This window comes from Chrysoperla carnea, chromosome 1, assembly GCF_905475395.1.
Source record: "Chrysoperla carnea chromosome 1, inChrCarn1.1, whole genome shotgun sequence".
In the NCBI taxonomy this organism is placed as follows: Eukaryota; Metazoa; Arthropoda; class Insecta; order Neuroptera; family Chrysopidae; genus Chrysoperla; species Chrysoperla carnea.
In genome coordinates this window covers 119,088,487-119,103,930 of record NC_058337.1, presented here as the reverse complement: position 1 = coordinate 119,103,930, position 15,444 = coordinate 119,088,487, and the positions used below count along the sequence as shown (strand labels likewise).

The following is a 15,444-nucleotide window of genomic DNA, read 5'->3' as shown; positions in this document are numbered from 1 at the left end:
TGCTCTAGTATTTTCACTCTCAATAATCACGTAATAAAATGTGTAGAGGCTATGATTTATAAAGGTTGACGCGAGTGCTGACGGCTTAAATCTGAAAATGAACAAATAAATTTTGGTAAATTTTATTTTCTACAACTTTACTAATTACGAAAAATTATTACTTTAAAATTTCTGAGGTCTTTTCTATTAGAATTTACTTCTCTATATCATTATATTGCCTGAATGCGGTCATTATGGGATACCCTATATAACTAAAAAAATATTATTTTAATAAATTAAATACAAAATTTATTTAATAATATTACTAAAATCTAAATGATTCACTAAAAGTCATTTATTATCATGAGACATCACTAAATTTTTCGGACACTCATCAATCATATTCACCATTGGTTTCTTTTTTAAAATACCCAAATCTTGTACATTTTCCAAGAAACTTTTATGTGCCGTTAATAATTTTGCACTTTCCACATCTTTCTTTAATTCTTCCATATCACGTTTTAGTTTTGCTCGTCGATTCTGGAACCATGTAATCACTTGTGCATTACTTAAACCTAACGATGCAGCGATTTCATCACGATCAGCTGGACTTAAATATTTCTGATAGAGGAAACGTTTTTCTAATTCGAAAATTTGATGATTTGTAAAAGCGGTACGTGATTTTCGTTTCTTTTTTGGTTGTTGACGATTATTAAATAAATTTAAATGACTGTTTTGACCATCTGAAACAAAAGAGAAAATTGATTTAGTGAAAAAAATTGGAGTTTTAAAATTGTGGTAAAATGTTTTTTAAGTACTCCCAATATAATATGCAAACATTTATACAAAAATTTACAGTGTGTAACTGAAATAACGCTTTATTCTAAGTCGTATATTTGTTTTTACTACCAAAAAGAATCCAATGCCGAATGGAGCACAGTATCTAAATATTGACTATTTAAATTCACTTTTCGGTCACGATTTCAGAAATAATTTAAGAGAAGTAATATTTCTGTTCAGTCGGTGGTATTAATTCCCAAGACAGATATTAGAAAGTACTGATACAATGAACAAAACCTGAATTTTCTGAAACTCCAAGGTTTTTCATATTTCCAAAATTTATTTTTGCAAAGTTCAATTTAGTTTACAATCGCAAGTGACATGTTTCGATATGTTCAATCATTTTCAAACAGTTTTGACAATTACTTACGATTGTAAAATAATGTGAAATTTTTTAAATGAAAATTTTGAAATTAGTAAAATAGTTAAGCATATTATTTTCAAAGTACAAAATTTGTTAAATGAAAAACTAACCAATTAAAAAGAAGGTCTTAATATTTTTTGGTTTATTAATTATTTAAGATTGTTTCTCTTTTTAAATTATTAATTGTTATAATAATAAATTTTTGGTTTTTAATTCTTCCACATCCCGTTTAAATTTTGCCCGACGATTTTGAAACCATGTAATCACTTGTGCATTACTTAAACCTAATGATGCAGCAATTTCATCACGATCAGCTGGACTTAAATATTTTTGATAGAGAAAACGTTTTTCTAATTCAAATATTTGATGATTTGTAAATGCGGTACGTGATTTTCGCTTTTTTTTGGTTTGTTGTCGATTATTAAATAGATTTAAGTGTTTATTTGCATCTGAAACAAAAAATAATTTTGGTTGTTTTATTTTTGTTTCAATTTCTTCTTTTATGTTTTGGCAATAAGTCTGTTTTACTATGAATTATTTACAACTAAGTTTTGCTTGTCTGTTTCTTTTTTTGTTGAGAAGGAACAGAAAAAGTTTCTCAAGAAATTTCTCATTACTGCGAGGATTTTTATAATGGACAATAATTTATTGAAAAATAATTTTATAGAACAGGACATAATTTAAGTTTGATCAATTTTATGCAAGATAATTAATGGTTTTAAACTGAAAAAAACTTTATAAAGCTATAGAAATGGATAATAAAGTTCCCATTTTCAAAATTTTTGGAAAGACAAGAGATTTGAAGGCTTGCTTGAATGACTACTTTTTTTACAATATACTCCATTGCTTAGTGAATAATACATTCATTTTGGTATCAATTTTTTTGATAAATAATTTTAAATATTGGTTTTGATTTGCATCACAAGATGTCAGGAGTAACCATTTAATGTGTTTAAAATTTTAAATATAAAACTTTTCAAAATTGTAATTGAAATTCTTAGATTATCAAAGCATTTCTATCTTTTCTTGTTGATATTTTTAAACAATAGAATTTCTAGAAAATTGCGTTTAAAATTGGGTACAAATAATTCAACATAATAGCTGGATACTCCTGACATCTAGTGACGAATATGAAAAATAAGCAATATATACATTGATTTTGAAAATATAAAATTTTCCAATATTTTGTGAAAATTTTATACAAAAATATGTATAATGGATAGAATAGTTAAATTAATGTAGGTGATATTATTTTGTCTTTCAAGCGTGCTGACAATTATCAAACAAAAATTTTCTGAAACGGTATCTAAAATATATAAGAGAGCTGTGGTCCGTGTACGCCATGTTGTTTACTTGTTATTGGATCATTTTTTTATGCAATTCGCGATTCCAAGATACCATAGAAAGCACTGTAATGGCGGCTGAGAAGGGTTTACCTAAGCATTATCTTAGAACAACATATCATTTCATGAAAAAAAATTAATTTTTTCTAAGAACTAAAACTGTGAAAGATATATAAAATAGATTATATGTTCTATGATTTTTTGTTTGTTTATACCAAGGAGATAGATTTTAACAATCTCTTTAACCGCCATTACAGTGCTATCCATGGTATCTTGGAGTCTCGAATAGGGCACTTTTATGTACCTAAGTTAAGTTTGTATACAAGAAATTTTTAAAATTTATTATTTTACGAGTTTTTTGAAAATATGATGTACGGGACAATTTGATTTCGATCATGTCTAATAAATTATAATTGATAATATAAAATTAATAACAATTAAATTGTCAATAATAAAAAATAATGGTCGTTGTTTTAATGATACACCATGTATATTATTGAAGTATTATTATATATATAAATTTTATATAAACATACAATACTTTTAATAATGATTGTTTATAACTGATTTATAAATTTTCATGAATAGGCTCTTTGCATAAACCACACCTACACAACCCCTTTTATTAAATATATTAAAGATTTATGTGTAATAGTTATGTAAAATAGAGACAGGATATTTATGTTCGAAAGACGATATTATTTAACTGACGAAAACTTCTAGGATTTTTTAACTTCCGTCACTAAGTGTCAGTGGAAATAAAACGCTAAAACTTAAATCTCATTTAACCTGAGTGGTGGATCAGTGTTATCGTTCCTAGACTGAGATTCAAAAAAAAAACATCTGTTCGAAACCCAACCAAGTCAAACAACTTATTTTTTAATAATAGTTGTTTATACCCATTTTAATAGTTTCATTTTACAATTTATGCAATTTAATTACTCATTTCATAAAAACTTAAAAATAAAAAATAAACGTTTTAAGTTTTTTTTTTTAATCATTAGAAATACGGAAAACATGAACGATTTAAACTCCTAATAAGACAAAGAGAGAAATACCATAGAGATGATGTAACTGCTATGAATCGTCATAGAAATCACATTCAAAATTTCGTTTCGTGGAAAAAACATGGAAAATTATCCTTGAAAGCTAACTTTTACCTTTTTTAACTAAATTTAATTTAATTTTCAACTTTTGCTATGTTATTTCAACTTTTGGTATTTCAACTTTTGCAGAGAACGTGGATTTCACATTAGCGGATACATAGATATTTCAATACAGATCAAAGACAGTTGGATAAGAAGTAACTTTTAAATTCCTTATAAGTTGAGAAATTAATTTATAATTTTTTTGTGAATAAAAAGCTCGCAAAACACATATAAATCCCGTCTCTGCTAATAGCATAGGTTAGATACACAACTAAGCGACGCGGTATTTTTGAAAATTACAACATACATTTCGATTGTAATTACAATTTATTAAAGATAATGTTTTATTGTAATAATAAATTGTTTATTATTTTAAATGCTATAAAGACTGAACGACAGAGATAGAACACTAAAATGGCGTCTTTTAATATTCGAAGATACAATTCTTACAAATTTCTTTTGTATTTTTTGTGAAATTCTATACAATTCTATGACAAAATGCTGTTCGTTTGAGCAAAGATTCAAAGATCCAAGTTATAATTATTAAAAAATATTATATTTAAAGACTACCAAAAATTCGAAGACAGTGCGTTTTTCATTTCTTAGGCTTTCTTCCTTACTAAAGTTTGAATTTCGAACAAAAACGACAAAGCCGAAGAAAGTGAATTTTTTGTTATTCTTATTTCATAGCTTTCCTGCCCAAACAAAACACAAATCAAGCAAATCGGTACAAAATCATTGGGAAAATTACTATCGTCATTCGCAACACCATACAAGAATGTATGGTGTTGTGGAATAAAGAAATTAGGGTAAGGGGGAGGTGTTGCTTTTCCACAAAGAATTGACAAATTTTTTATATAAACATAAATAGTAAATCTTGGTGGAATTCATTCTGCGGATAAAGAATCTTTTAAAGCAAATAAATTTGCAAAAAAAGTCTTTGTATAATTGTGTTGACAAATTTAAGTGGATTCCATTTAAGAAGTTAAGTCATTTTTTAAAAAACCCAGTGCAAAAAAAAAAAAGATAAAAATATTTTAAAATCGTGATGAATAATTATATTGCATTTAAAAAGACAGACTATATAATTTTCATAGTTAGATAAAGACACAAATAACTACTATTAAATAAAAAAAAAAAAAAAAAAAATTAACCGGTATGGTATGAATTCGACGCGTGCTTAAACGGTTCTAACCTCATTCTAGGCTTCTTCGTACCAGATTATTACGAAAAGCGTAAAATTTTTAAAATCTGGAGCATTTTTGTCAACATTTTTTTGCAATGCTTTGGTGGCGGACAGCAAATTAGCAACGAGTAACATCATACATTAGGAAATCTAGGAAATTGGGGTCAAAAAATTGATCTATTTAAAAAAAGTGTTTGAGTTCGTCAATGAGCAACAAAGGACAGGTAAATCTCGGGTCGGTAGGACTCATATTGTAAACTATTAGAAGTTTAAATGTAAAAAACATTTTTGATAAAAAAATAAACAACTTTTGTTTGACACATTTTTTCGTAAACATCACTGTTTACCTGTGAGGATACAAATTACGACAAAATTTTGGTGTCCATTTTCTCCTAAAAGATAGGCAGTTAAAAAATTTGCAGATAGCTTCAACTAGTGAGTCTTGTAAAAGATTCTCGGAAAACACAAAAAACAAAAAAAATTCTACAAAATTCCCGGTACAAATGACGGAAGAAAGGACGCCATAATTGTGTTGGTTTTTTAAACTTTTCTCGATATTCAACAAGGTATTTCAACAGTTAACTCAGTCAATTGTTTGTTTTCACTTATTTTGTAGTATAAACGCTATGTAAAATTGATACTTTCCATTACTATGCCAAGTAACGGAACCCTTAAAAATAATTCATTTAAAAAAAAAAATATCAAAAAAATATGAATAACCGATTCCAACATATACACACACAAACAGTGCCGAGTGTCGACCGACAGTAGAATATTTGAAATACCTGTGGTAAGTAATAATGTGCGAACATCTTCTCACCTTTTTGACAACATACAAGACAACAACAAAACACCACCAACAACAAGAGAAAAATACAAAAAAAAAAAGAACATTTAACTTTAAACACAAAAAAGAAGTCATCAATAACATTTTTCAAATTTGTGTCTTTAATAATGACTGAGTGACTGACTGGGTTAAACTAATTTTATTTTCCTGATACGAAATTATAAAATTCACTCCGAAAATTGAAATACAAGACAGGCAGGATCAAAATTATGATGTTTAAAGTTGCACTAATTATTAATTTTCCCTACTGAAAAAAGAAATTTTCGAATTATTCTTTACCTTATTACTGAGTGAATCTAATAATTAATCTAATTCAAAATTTTAGCAACATTTGATTTGTTTTTCAATTTCAACATTATAAAATACAAAATTTAGATTTAGAAAATTTACATTTAATTTTAGAAAAATTCCTCTGTAAAAAAAACAAAAAAATCTGCAAAAGGCACCTAAAACCGACATCTAAGTTACCTAGGAAACTAAAACTTTTTCAATCGATTCAAGTTGCACCGAATTTTGAGAAAATGCATAAATATTTTTATAACTGTCAATTTGTATGTTTTGTCAAAATTTTATGTTTTATCATTTAAAAAAATTGAGTTGTGAAATTTATCAGAAGTTAAAGATAACGGAGTTAATTTAAAGTAAGATCAATGAAATTATCATGTTTGTCATAATAAATATCCTGGTCAAACCAAACGTAATGTACGCACATATTGGGTTGACTACTAAATCAGAAGTATGTCTTTTTTAAACTAATACTACAGTTATTTCATACAATAAAATCTAAAAGTGGCTATAAAATTAAATACTTTAAAGAATCAAACAAGCATCTGACTTCTAAAATTAAAATATTAAGTTTTCAGAAAAAAATCTTGTAGTAAAAAAAAATAAGGGATACAATTATAATGTACCAAGATACGAAAGGAATATAATTCCTTCCGGGTGTCCCACGATACCTCTTGATCTTTAATCTATAATTATAATATTTACAAATAAAGATTAAGAAAATGAAATTTTCTGTTACTAAGGATCATATCCAGCACGGATTGTTTAGTTAATAGTAGAGTGGGAACCTGTAATATGTATTTATGCTAAATTTTTTGATAAACGACCACATATAATTTGGATGGAACAAAAAAAAACTACAAAAAGCGACGAACAAAGGATTCTTTTTTTTTGATGCGTTAGAGTATTTAATTTGTTATGGATGATTTAGTTTTCATGCTTTTATTTTTGCAAAATAGATTGAATACAAGTTCATGTCCAATTTTCAATAAGATTGATCATATTTTTCAAGGTATTTTTTTTGTATGTATTGTTTCTATTTTGTATGGCAAAAATTGGAGGTCTTAAAAGCCGCTACATCGTGCTATTTTTACTATTCGTCGTGTGCGTAGTCATGGTAGGGACAATAAAAACGATGCCAGCGCTTCCAGTGGAAAACTTTGCGATAACGGAGGCTGTTAAGACTAATTTGCAATTCTTTACATGTCAAATTAAAATTATTGAAAAACACTAATTAATTAAACTTAATGCATTAAAAATTGTAAAAACAAGAAATCAAATTGCACAAATATTAAATTTTCAAATGTAAATTATCATAATTATTTATTTATATTTGTGAGACAATAATATTAAATTTTCAAAGTCATAAATGCAATCCATACAATTATATATGCATCCATACAATTCTATAATTAAAGTAGTGTATTGTTACCATGGAAACGCCTTCAATAAAACTCACGCACGGTGCGATTCTGTGTTATATGAGATATTATAAGAAATAGAAAATTAACTATTCAGAAATTCTTCAAGATTACGAAAATACGTTTAAACAAAAGTTTTTTTTTCGAAGGCTTTACATACCTTCTAATTTACTCCGAATCTGTTTAATTAGTGGAACAATGTTCGTCATCAGCTTTCAAAAAAGAAAACATAATTTAAATTTTTTCAGATTAGTATTAAATAGTCGTAACAAAATCGCTTTGAAACAAGAATAGAATTACATCGTTTATTTATTTATTAAAATATTATACATAAACCTACAGGTAACTACTGTGTAAGCTGACTTTGCTACACTGGATGAAAGACTTTATTCATTCAATATATTAAATTAATATTATGTTAGAATTCCGTACCGAGAGATATTAATACATCGGTTGGTTGTACTTGGTTGAAAATAAGCTACAAATCAGTTGTATAAAGTTTGTTTTCCAAAATTCTGATTTATATAATATAAAAATACATTAAATTTAATGAGCACATCAGTTCCCGACGCTTCCACCAAAAAATACATGTCTTCTAATCTAAATCATATTTTATAGGACAAAAGCTCAAAATGAAACGAAATTTGAAAGATCGATATTTAAAAAAAAAAGTAGTTTTTTGTCGTGACCTAAACGTCGAATTAATCGATATCGATGTTTAAATTTTTTGGGAAATATAATTTTTAGTTTTGTCGCTTATGCTCAAAGAAATGCATTTACAATTCATAAAAAATACATGACAGAAAGTTTGCAAGTATTGAAAAGGTATAAAGAGACTGAACATTAGAAAATCTCGATTTCCATGAAGGAGATACCTAGGCCACAGTTAAAGTGGGAATTTTCTTAATCACAAGGTCTACTTGCGTCATTTTTCCATAAGACAATAAATATAAAAATGATAATTGAAGAACAAATAAGGCTAGATTTAGAAACTTTTCTTATCAATGGTTCTGTTATTAACGCGAATAACGCGAAAAGATGTTCTCTTGAATAGACCAGGTACTTATTAATAAATTTAATAGAAGAATAAGAACTCATATCTAGCGGTAAAATAATATTCGATGATAATGAAGTTGAGTTTGTTATGATACTCTGTTAAAAAATTAAAGTATCCCGATTGGGCAAAAACAAAACAAAAAAAGAAAGATAAAAATTTCAATATTCACTTTAGTTTATTATGTCTACGAATATCGTGAAAACTTGCATACAAACTTCTTAGATTTGACTGTCAAACTTCTTACCTTGCTTATATAATGCAACGAAACCTTTAGTGCTTGAGTTAATTTCCCACTTTCCTATCATATTATTTATTCAGTAAATTGTATTCCAGAATTATTACTGCTAACTGCGCTTAGCTTTATAGTTTCGTATTTTTAAGAAGTTTTTTGTTTTGTTTTGCTATATTATTGTTTCTATTCCATATAAATATAAACATTAATACAATATACAAATAATTATTTCCTTGTCTTTTGTATTTTGCAATATTCATACAAAAATATTATATGCCTGTTCTTTTTGTTATAGTGTACCAAGCTTATTGCAGATAGAAAAAGATAGTGTTATGAAAGTGTAATTATTCTATTCTCTATTATCTACACTTGCATAAAAAGAACACATATGGCACTACTCTAAAGGTAAGGTATATCAAAACGAATATACAAAAACAATACATATGAAATTCTTGTGGAAAAACTATTAAATTCAATTGAATTTGTATTTTTATAATTCAAAAGAATTTGTAATTGTAATTGTTTTTCTGTTATTTTTAGTTAACATGAAATTCTTTTTATGTTTCTTACATCAAAAGCGGTAGTTTGTGTGGAATGGAACTGTTTAATTATTGCATCCACGGTTTTAAGAAGATTGCTTTTCAGTCGTCTATTAGTAATGTCCGAATTCTAATGCCGATTTCACTAATAGATCGGTGTATCATGACTGGTCAGGTTGTCACATTTTCTATCTCATATGGAGCTGAGGAAAATTCCAAATATCGATCAACGATAAGGAAGGAACGTCTATCTAGCCTCGCGATCCTATTCATTGAATAAAAAACTGCCTTTGGGATGGGCTTCAGTGAGCCAATTGATTCTTTCGCAAGGTCGAAAATATATCGTGTAAATCTGTAGTAAAATTAGAAAGGTAAAAAATCCTGGATCCCCGAAACTACGTTTTTTTTAACCGAGGCAGTAACTTACAAGAACAAATTGAATGGATACCGTAGATATCGCTGGACTTGTATTAATGGAATTGGATCAATCATCAAATACATCCGTCTATAACGTAGGTCACCCATATCATTATTTTTCAATAATATTAGCTCTTTTTTGCTTTTTGCTCAAGTTTTTTCCAATCTCAATGACAACCTCTCGATTTGAAGAAAATACTTTTTCTCAAATCGTGAATTTGTCGCCAGCCTCTTTCTAGCTAAATAGAATTTGGCATGAAGTTCTTATGCCAAACTTAGTATATGACGTAAAATACTAGTTCTGATGTCTCTGTCTAATATCTGTTTAATTATTTGTTTAAAGAGTCTAAGTAGCCGAGCGGTCAAAGGCGTTAGACTTTAAGCTTAGACTTAGGTTGCGGGCTCGAACCACATAGTCATCGCTTGGATTAGAACGAAGTAACTGTCTACACCCACATCATAAATGTTGTAATTGTGTTTGTGAATGAAATTAAATAAATAAAGATTAACAAATAATGATGTGAGTGGCCTCTGTTATATGTCAGATAACTGGAGGTTAAACACCATTATTATTATTATTATTAGTTTAAAATGTTTATATCATCCGAATTCCTTGGGCAATTTTAATTTCATTTCTTGTTATCTTTTTTACGATATTTTCAGATTCCTATTCCCATAAAATTTTCAACTCAAAAATGCTTCAAGGAATTCGCGTCTTTCAATTGTTTTGAATTCTGCAAAATTGCTTTAAAATAGATAAACATAATTTCGATTCAGTAGAGAACACTATTATATTATTTTTATACAAACGAATACCCATTCTCGCTGATCACTTTCTGCTATAACCAAAAACACTCTTTTATAGCACACATAGGTTAATATTCACTACTACTACTCACTCATACGATGTTAGCGTTAGCGATGTATAGTCTTGCAGTGTGTGGACTGGCAGGTGTGACTAATAGCTAAGTTCTTTGTAATAAACAAATGCCGCCATTAGACCATATAAATATATTTATATGATTGTTTATTGTAATTATGTATAATATTTATTTGGACAGCTACATACTTATAAATGTATATGTATACACGGTGTAGTTATGCTTTGATACCTACATCAAAGTTTAATGTTTTTAAATTAGTTAACGTTAGCTTAAGTCTAGATACCTTCTTTGTTACCTCTATGTACGTAATAATATACCTGGGTTCTCTACTCGAAAATTCTATGACGGTTTTTCCGTTTAAAAGTTCTGTTAATCCAGAAAAATAAAAAGGATACCTATTAGATGAAAATTTGAAAAATATTTTTAGTTAAATAATGTTCAAAAATTCAATTAATTATTAGGAAAAACATCATGAGGTCACATCTTAGAATGTGTCATAAAGAAGTATATTTCGATATTCAATATCATTTTATAAACTTATTCTTTTGAGAAAAATTTGTAAGCCTTGATCTCTCGTGTTGAATAATAAATTAAAATTAAATAAATTCTACAAAATTCCATCTTTGCTTTGTATTTTTAATATAAGGAAAATCACTAATGACGTCAAACTGTTAATGTAAGAGTAGATTTTTCCTGCATTTTGTTGTTTTAAATTACTATGGTTTAAGTCTACCGTCGTAGTACCATTTTAAGCTAGGTTTGTTGAATAGTAAAAACATCTCCTTAATAGAGCTGAATTTGGTATCAACCCTCAAGAAAACCTTCTAAGAGCCGTTAAAATTGAATATGAAAATCTATTTGAGATAACATTTTTTTTTTCAAATCGACATTGTGTTGCTCTTGAACATTTCTTCTATCTATAACGGTTTAAAAGAACTTTTTTTTTTCCAGAAAAATACCATTTTTTTAAATTTTTTCGTGAGATGTGTGTTTTTAAGATCCACATTTTGATAAATATAACCTCTATGTTTTTTTCTGTTCTTTTAGAAGACGAAAATTCTAAAAAAAAAAACCTTAGGCATCACGTATTCGGAGTTTGAGTTTCGGTTGAGCTAGTATATTTTTTTATATGGAGGTTGTGTGGAGTCCACACCAAAAATTTTTATTATTATAATGAATCTTATTTAACTATAGATATAATTTTTAGCGGATTAAATATCCACTAAAAATGTTCTCAAATTATTAATAATTTTTAATATATTCATAAAATATAATTTGATGACATTAATTCTCTCATCAAGGAGATGTTTTGTGTTCAAGGTTTTTCGCAATAAGTGCTTAACGATTAGCTTATTAATTACTTTTTGCATTTCTTTGTAAAACAGCAGTGTGAAAGGAATAGACAATTAAAAAACTTTGCTATTTCTTATTAGACGATTCATTCATAAATTTGAACATCATTATTTTAAATTACTATGGTTTCTTAATACCCATCTATTTATTCAACAACTGTTGACATTCAGTTTAAGTTTGTGATCGTAATTCTTTTTTAAGCCACCGATTGTCCTATGGCAAAATGACTTTTCCAATAGACATGAAATCACAAACTGTGCTTCACCCATTCTAGTGCTAAAACCAGTATTTTAAAAGCTTGAATTTTGGCAGAGAACGAACGATTACTTAAGTCTCGCTCTGCCATAATTGAAGGAATTCGAATTTATCAAAATGAATGTATATGAATTTCAAATTATTTAGTATTTTATAATAATAGAAGAAATTATTGAACCTTTATTTAATTCAAATAAATGATCCTAAATCAAATGACATTTTGAATCAGGGGTAAGTGATATTTATTTTATATATATAATCTATTTACTCGATTCTAAATCTTTGTCTGTCAACAAGGGAACAAAATTCACGTGTAACATAGTATAATATGTTTACCGTCGAAATCGTTTATTGAACATAATTTAGGGTTTATTTGAATATCCTAACTAATATTATAAATGTGAAAGTAGCTCTGTCTGTCTGATATTTTCGAGGGAGGGGTGTTATCGATTTATTTACTTAACTAAACCTTTGTCAGAATTAATTTTAGTAGTTCTATCTACTTGTTCTAATCTCTGTGAAAGTTTTTTTCGATTAATAAACCAAAATTTTTAAATAGCTGGGAGTTTTCCTAGATATTCAAAATAACAACTAACCGAATTAATTCTTTAAATTCTTCTAAAATATATTTTTTACCTTCACCGATGAAATTTACCGATTGGAACATTTTTTTCTTAAATCTGAGCGCTATTTATGTCAATAGAATAGTTATTGAACTTAAATTTAACATCGATTTTGGACCGATAATTTTTCATACATGCATTCAATTTTGCTTAATGGTCCGCCTCTTTCTAAATTATGAAAAAATCGGATATCATTAACCAGTTTACAGTTTTTGAAGTAATTCTAGCAATTGATATGATTGGTGTTCTACTGTAAAATCGACGTTTATTTTTTGGATTACCGAATGGTCTGGCATATTGATTAATGGCAAATGAATTTAGAAATTTCTATAGCCCAGAATGTAAATACATATGTATTTCAATAAAAAAAATATGTAAAATTATTTTTAAATAACAAAAAAACAAGAATTATTAACTTCAATGATGAATTATTATTATATTAAGAACATGAATATGTTTACAACGCGACCGACTTTACTACCGCAAAAGGAAGCAATAAAAGGTTCATATAAAAATCATATTAAAATTATATAAAAAAATAATTATTTTTCTTTTTTAAAATATATATATGCCTTAGCTATATACATAGTGTCTGTCATCTTTGTAGGTTCCTGTCCTTGTTTATAGATCTCGGGCCAGATATATTAAGAGAACGACAAAAAAATTGCGTCGAAATTAACATTTTTTAGTCAGTCATAGAAATGATTCTGTTTTACTTTTTTTGTACACTTAATGCCTCTGTCGTTTAAAAATTATTTTTAAATCAAAACTAAGGTATGTATATCTAATAAGGTGGAAGCAATGAGAAAATCAGGCCATGCTTGCCATAAAAATGTATTGTCATCCGATTTACATGTCATTCGTATTCATCTCAGAGAAACCTTTCATTTGATACCCAAATCATGGGAGCACATAAAAAATAACTAGTCCACTATCTTTTGCGGTCCGTCATATTCAATTCAATTCAGAATGACGCCCCTCAGCTAGCCATGCCTTTTCATCCAAACTGAACGTGTATACAAAATTTAATTTCAACTGAATCCAGATAACTGCTTTAAAATTCAGTTGCAATATTTAAGGAGATATGCAAGGATTGAATAACATTAGGGATTTCAATAAAACTTTGTTTCTAAAAATCACAAAAAATTTCTAGGTCACAGAGCTTTTTATTATTATTTTATCGTTCAACATTGGCTGAAAACATGATGAATCATATAGGTTGTCCTTTTCAATTGGATATATCTACATCAAAAAATCTTGAGAGTGTGATAAAAAACTATCGAAAATATTTAGAAAATCTTGTATTTCATAATAGTATCATAAAAATATGAGATTTCCGATGATATAAAAACAAAATTTTAATTTAATTATGAGTTCATCGACGATCCATTATTTGATGAACAGAGACGACTATACTTACAGTATTGATGATTGAAGAGCGATATCTATATAATCAAATTTATGAGCCTCACTTGCACAATATATTATATATTTTTGTAGTTGCGTGGTGCTGTAAAGCAAAAAATACCTCATTCCTTGACTACAAAACATGTATTTGGTTTATATGTATCTACCGTGCAATAATCCAAAACTTTTTTACAATACTCTAGGTTTACAATTATCTTAACCCGAAAACATTTTTCTTCTTATTTCAATATGGGCCTCAATAAACGAATTGAGTAACTGAACGTGAAACAAAAGTCTGGCGTTCAGGCTGAAGTATCTGTCAAATACTACAGCCGGTCCCAGACCTATTTATAGCATCTTTTATCTTTGTAAGTTTTTGTCCTTTTTACGATATTTATGCTTAAGTGATTATAATAAATTTTTTTTTTTTAAATAAATAATTGCTTGTTATATTTTTATAAATAGATTTTATCAAGTGTATCGAATTTAATACAATAATTATTAACAATATATAATGTGAGGCTGGAGTTTAAGTTGATTTTACTTTTTATTTATTTTTTGCTTAATTTAATTTTGACGGATGTAGTTTTCATCAGAAAACTAGCTGACTAACGAGTAGAATCAATCGACCTTTGCTGTTTTAAAAAAAGAGTTCGATCGTGAAGAATCCCCGCCAAGAATGAAAGTACTTACATCTTTTCTTTAAATCAATAATGAATTTTGAATTTATATACTACTACTCGCTTATTCCCTTAACACTCGAAATAATGGTAAGGATTATTTTACACAGGTAAAATATATGTATGGTTATCTATTTTTTTAAATGTATAATAGACGTAATTATTGATTGAGTATATTAGAAAAGATGGCCGTGAAATATTTTATATTGACTATTTTTACAGAAATCTGTAATTTATGGTAATGTCCAATGACTACTTTTACAGAAATCTGTAATTTATGGTAATGTCAAATTAAATTAATTTTAAATCTTTATAAATTATATCTCATGTGTTACTCTGATGTATGAGCTATATTGCTGTACAGTTTCAACAAAAATGCTTACTTTCGCATTTATAGTATATAGAGATATTTTAATTTTATATAAGAAATTATTAAAATATACATAGGATATTGAAATAATTAATTCTCTTAATTGATTTTTTATAAAAAGTTTAAACAAATTATTACTGCACTGTTCATGTAATAAAAATTTATTGTATTAAACAAAAAATACGAAAATTTACTATTATAGGTAAATAAAATC

The 15,444-nt window shown here is 27.4% G+C and overlaps 1 protein-coding gene across 1 annotated transcript in view; it reads right to left on the bottom strand.

Annotated features, from left to right (window-relative positions):
* Positions 1-330: 330 nt before the first annotated feature.
* The window catches only part of LOC123293928 (homeobox protein HMX3-B-like), a 98,918-nt gene continuing 83,804 nt past the window's right edge, over positions 331-15,444 (bottom strand). The window contains exon 2 of the mRNA XM_044874930.1: positions 331-722. Within this exon, the coding sequence (XP_044730865.1) occupies positions 331-722 (392 nt within the window). The remainder of the gene's footprint in view (positions 723-15,444) is intronic.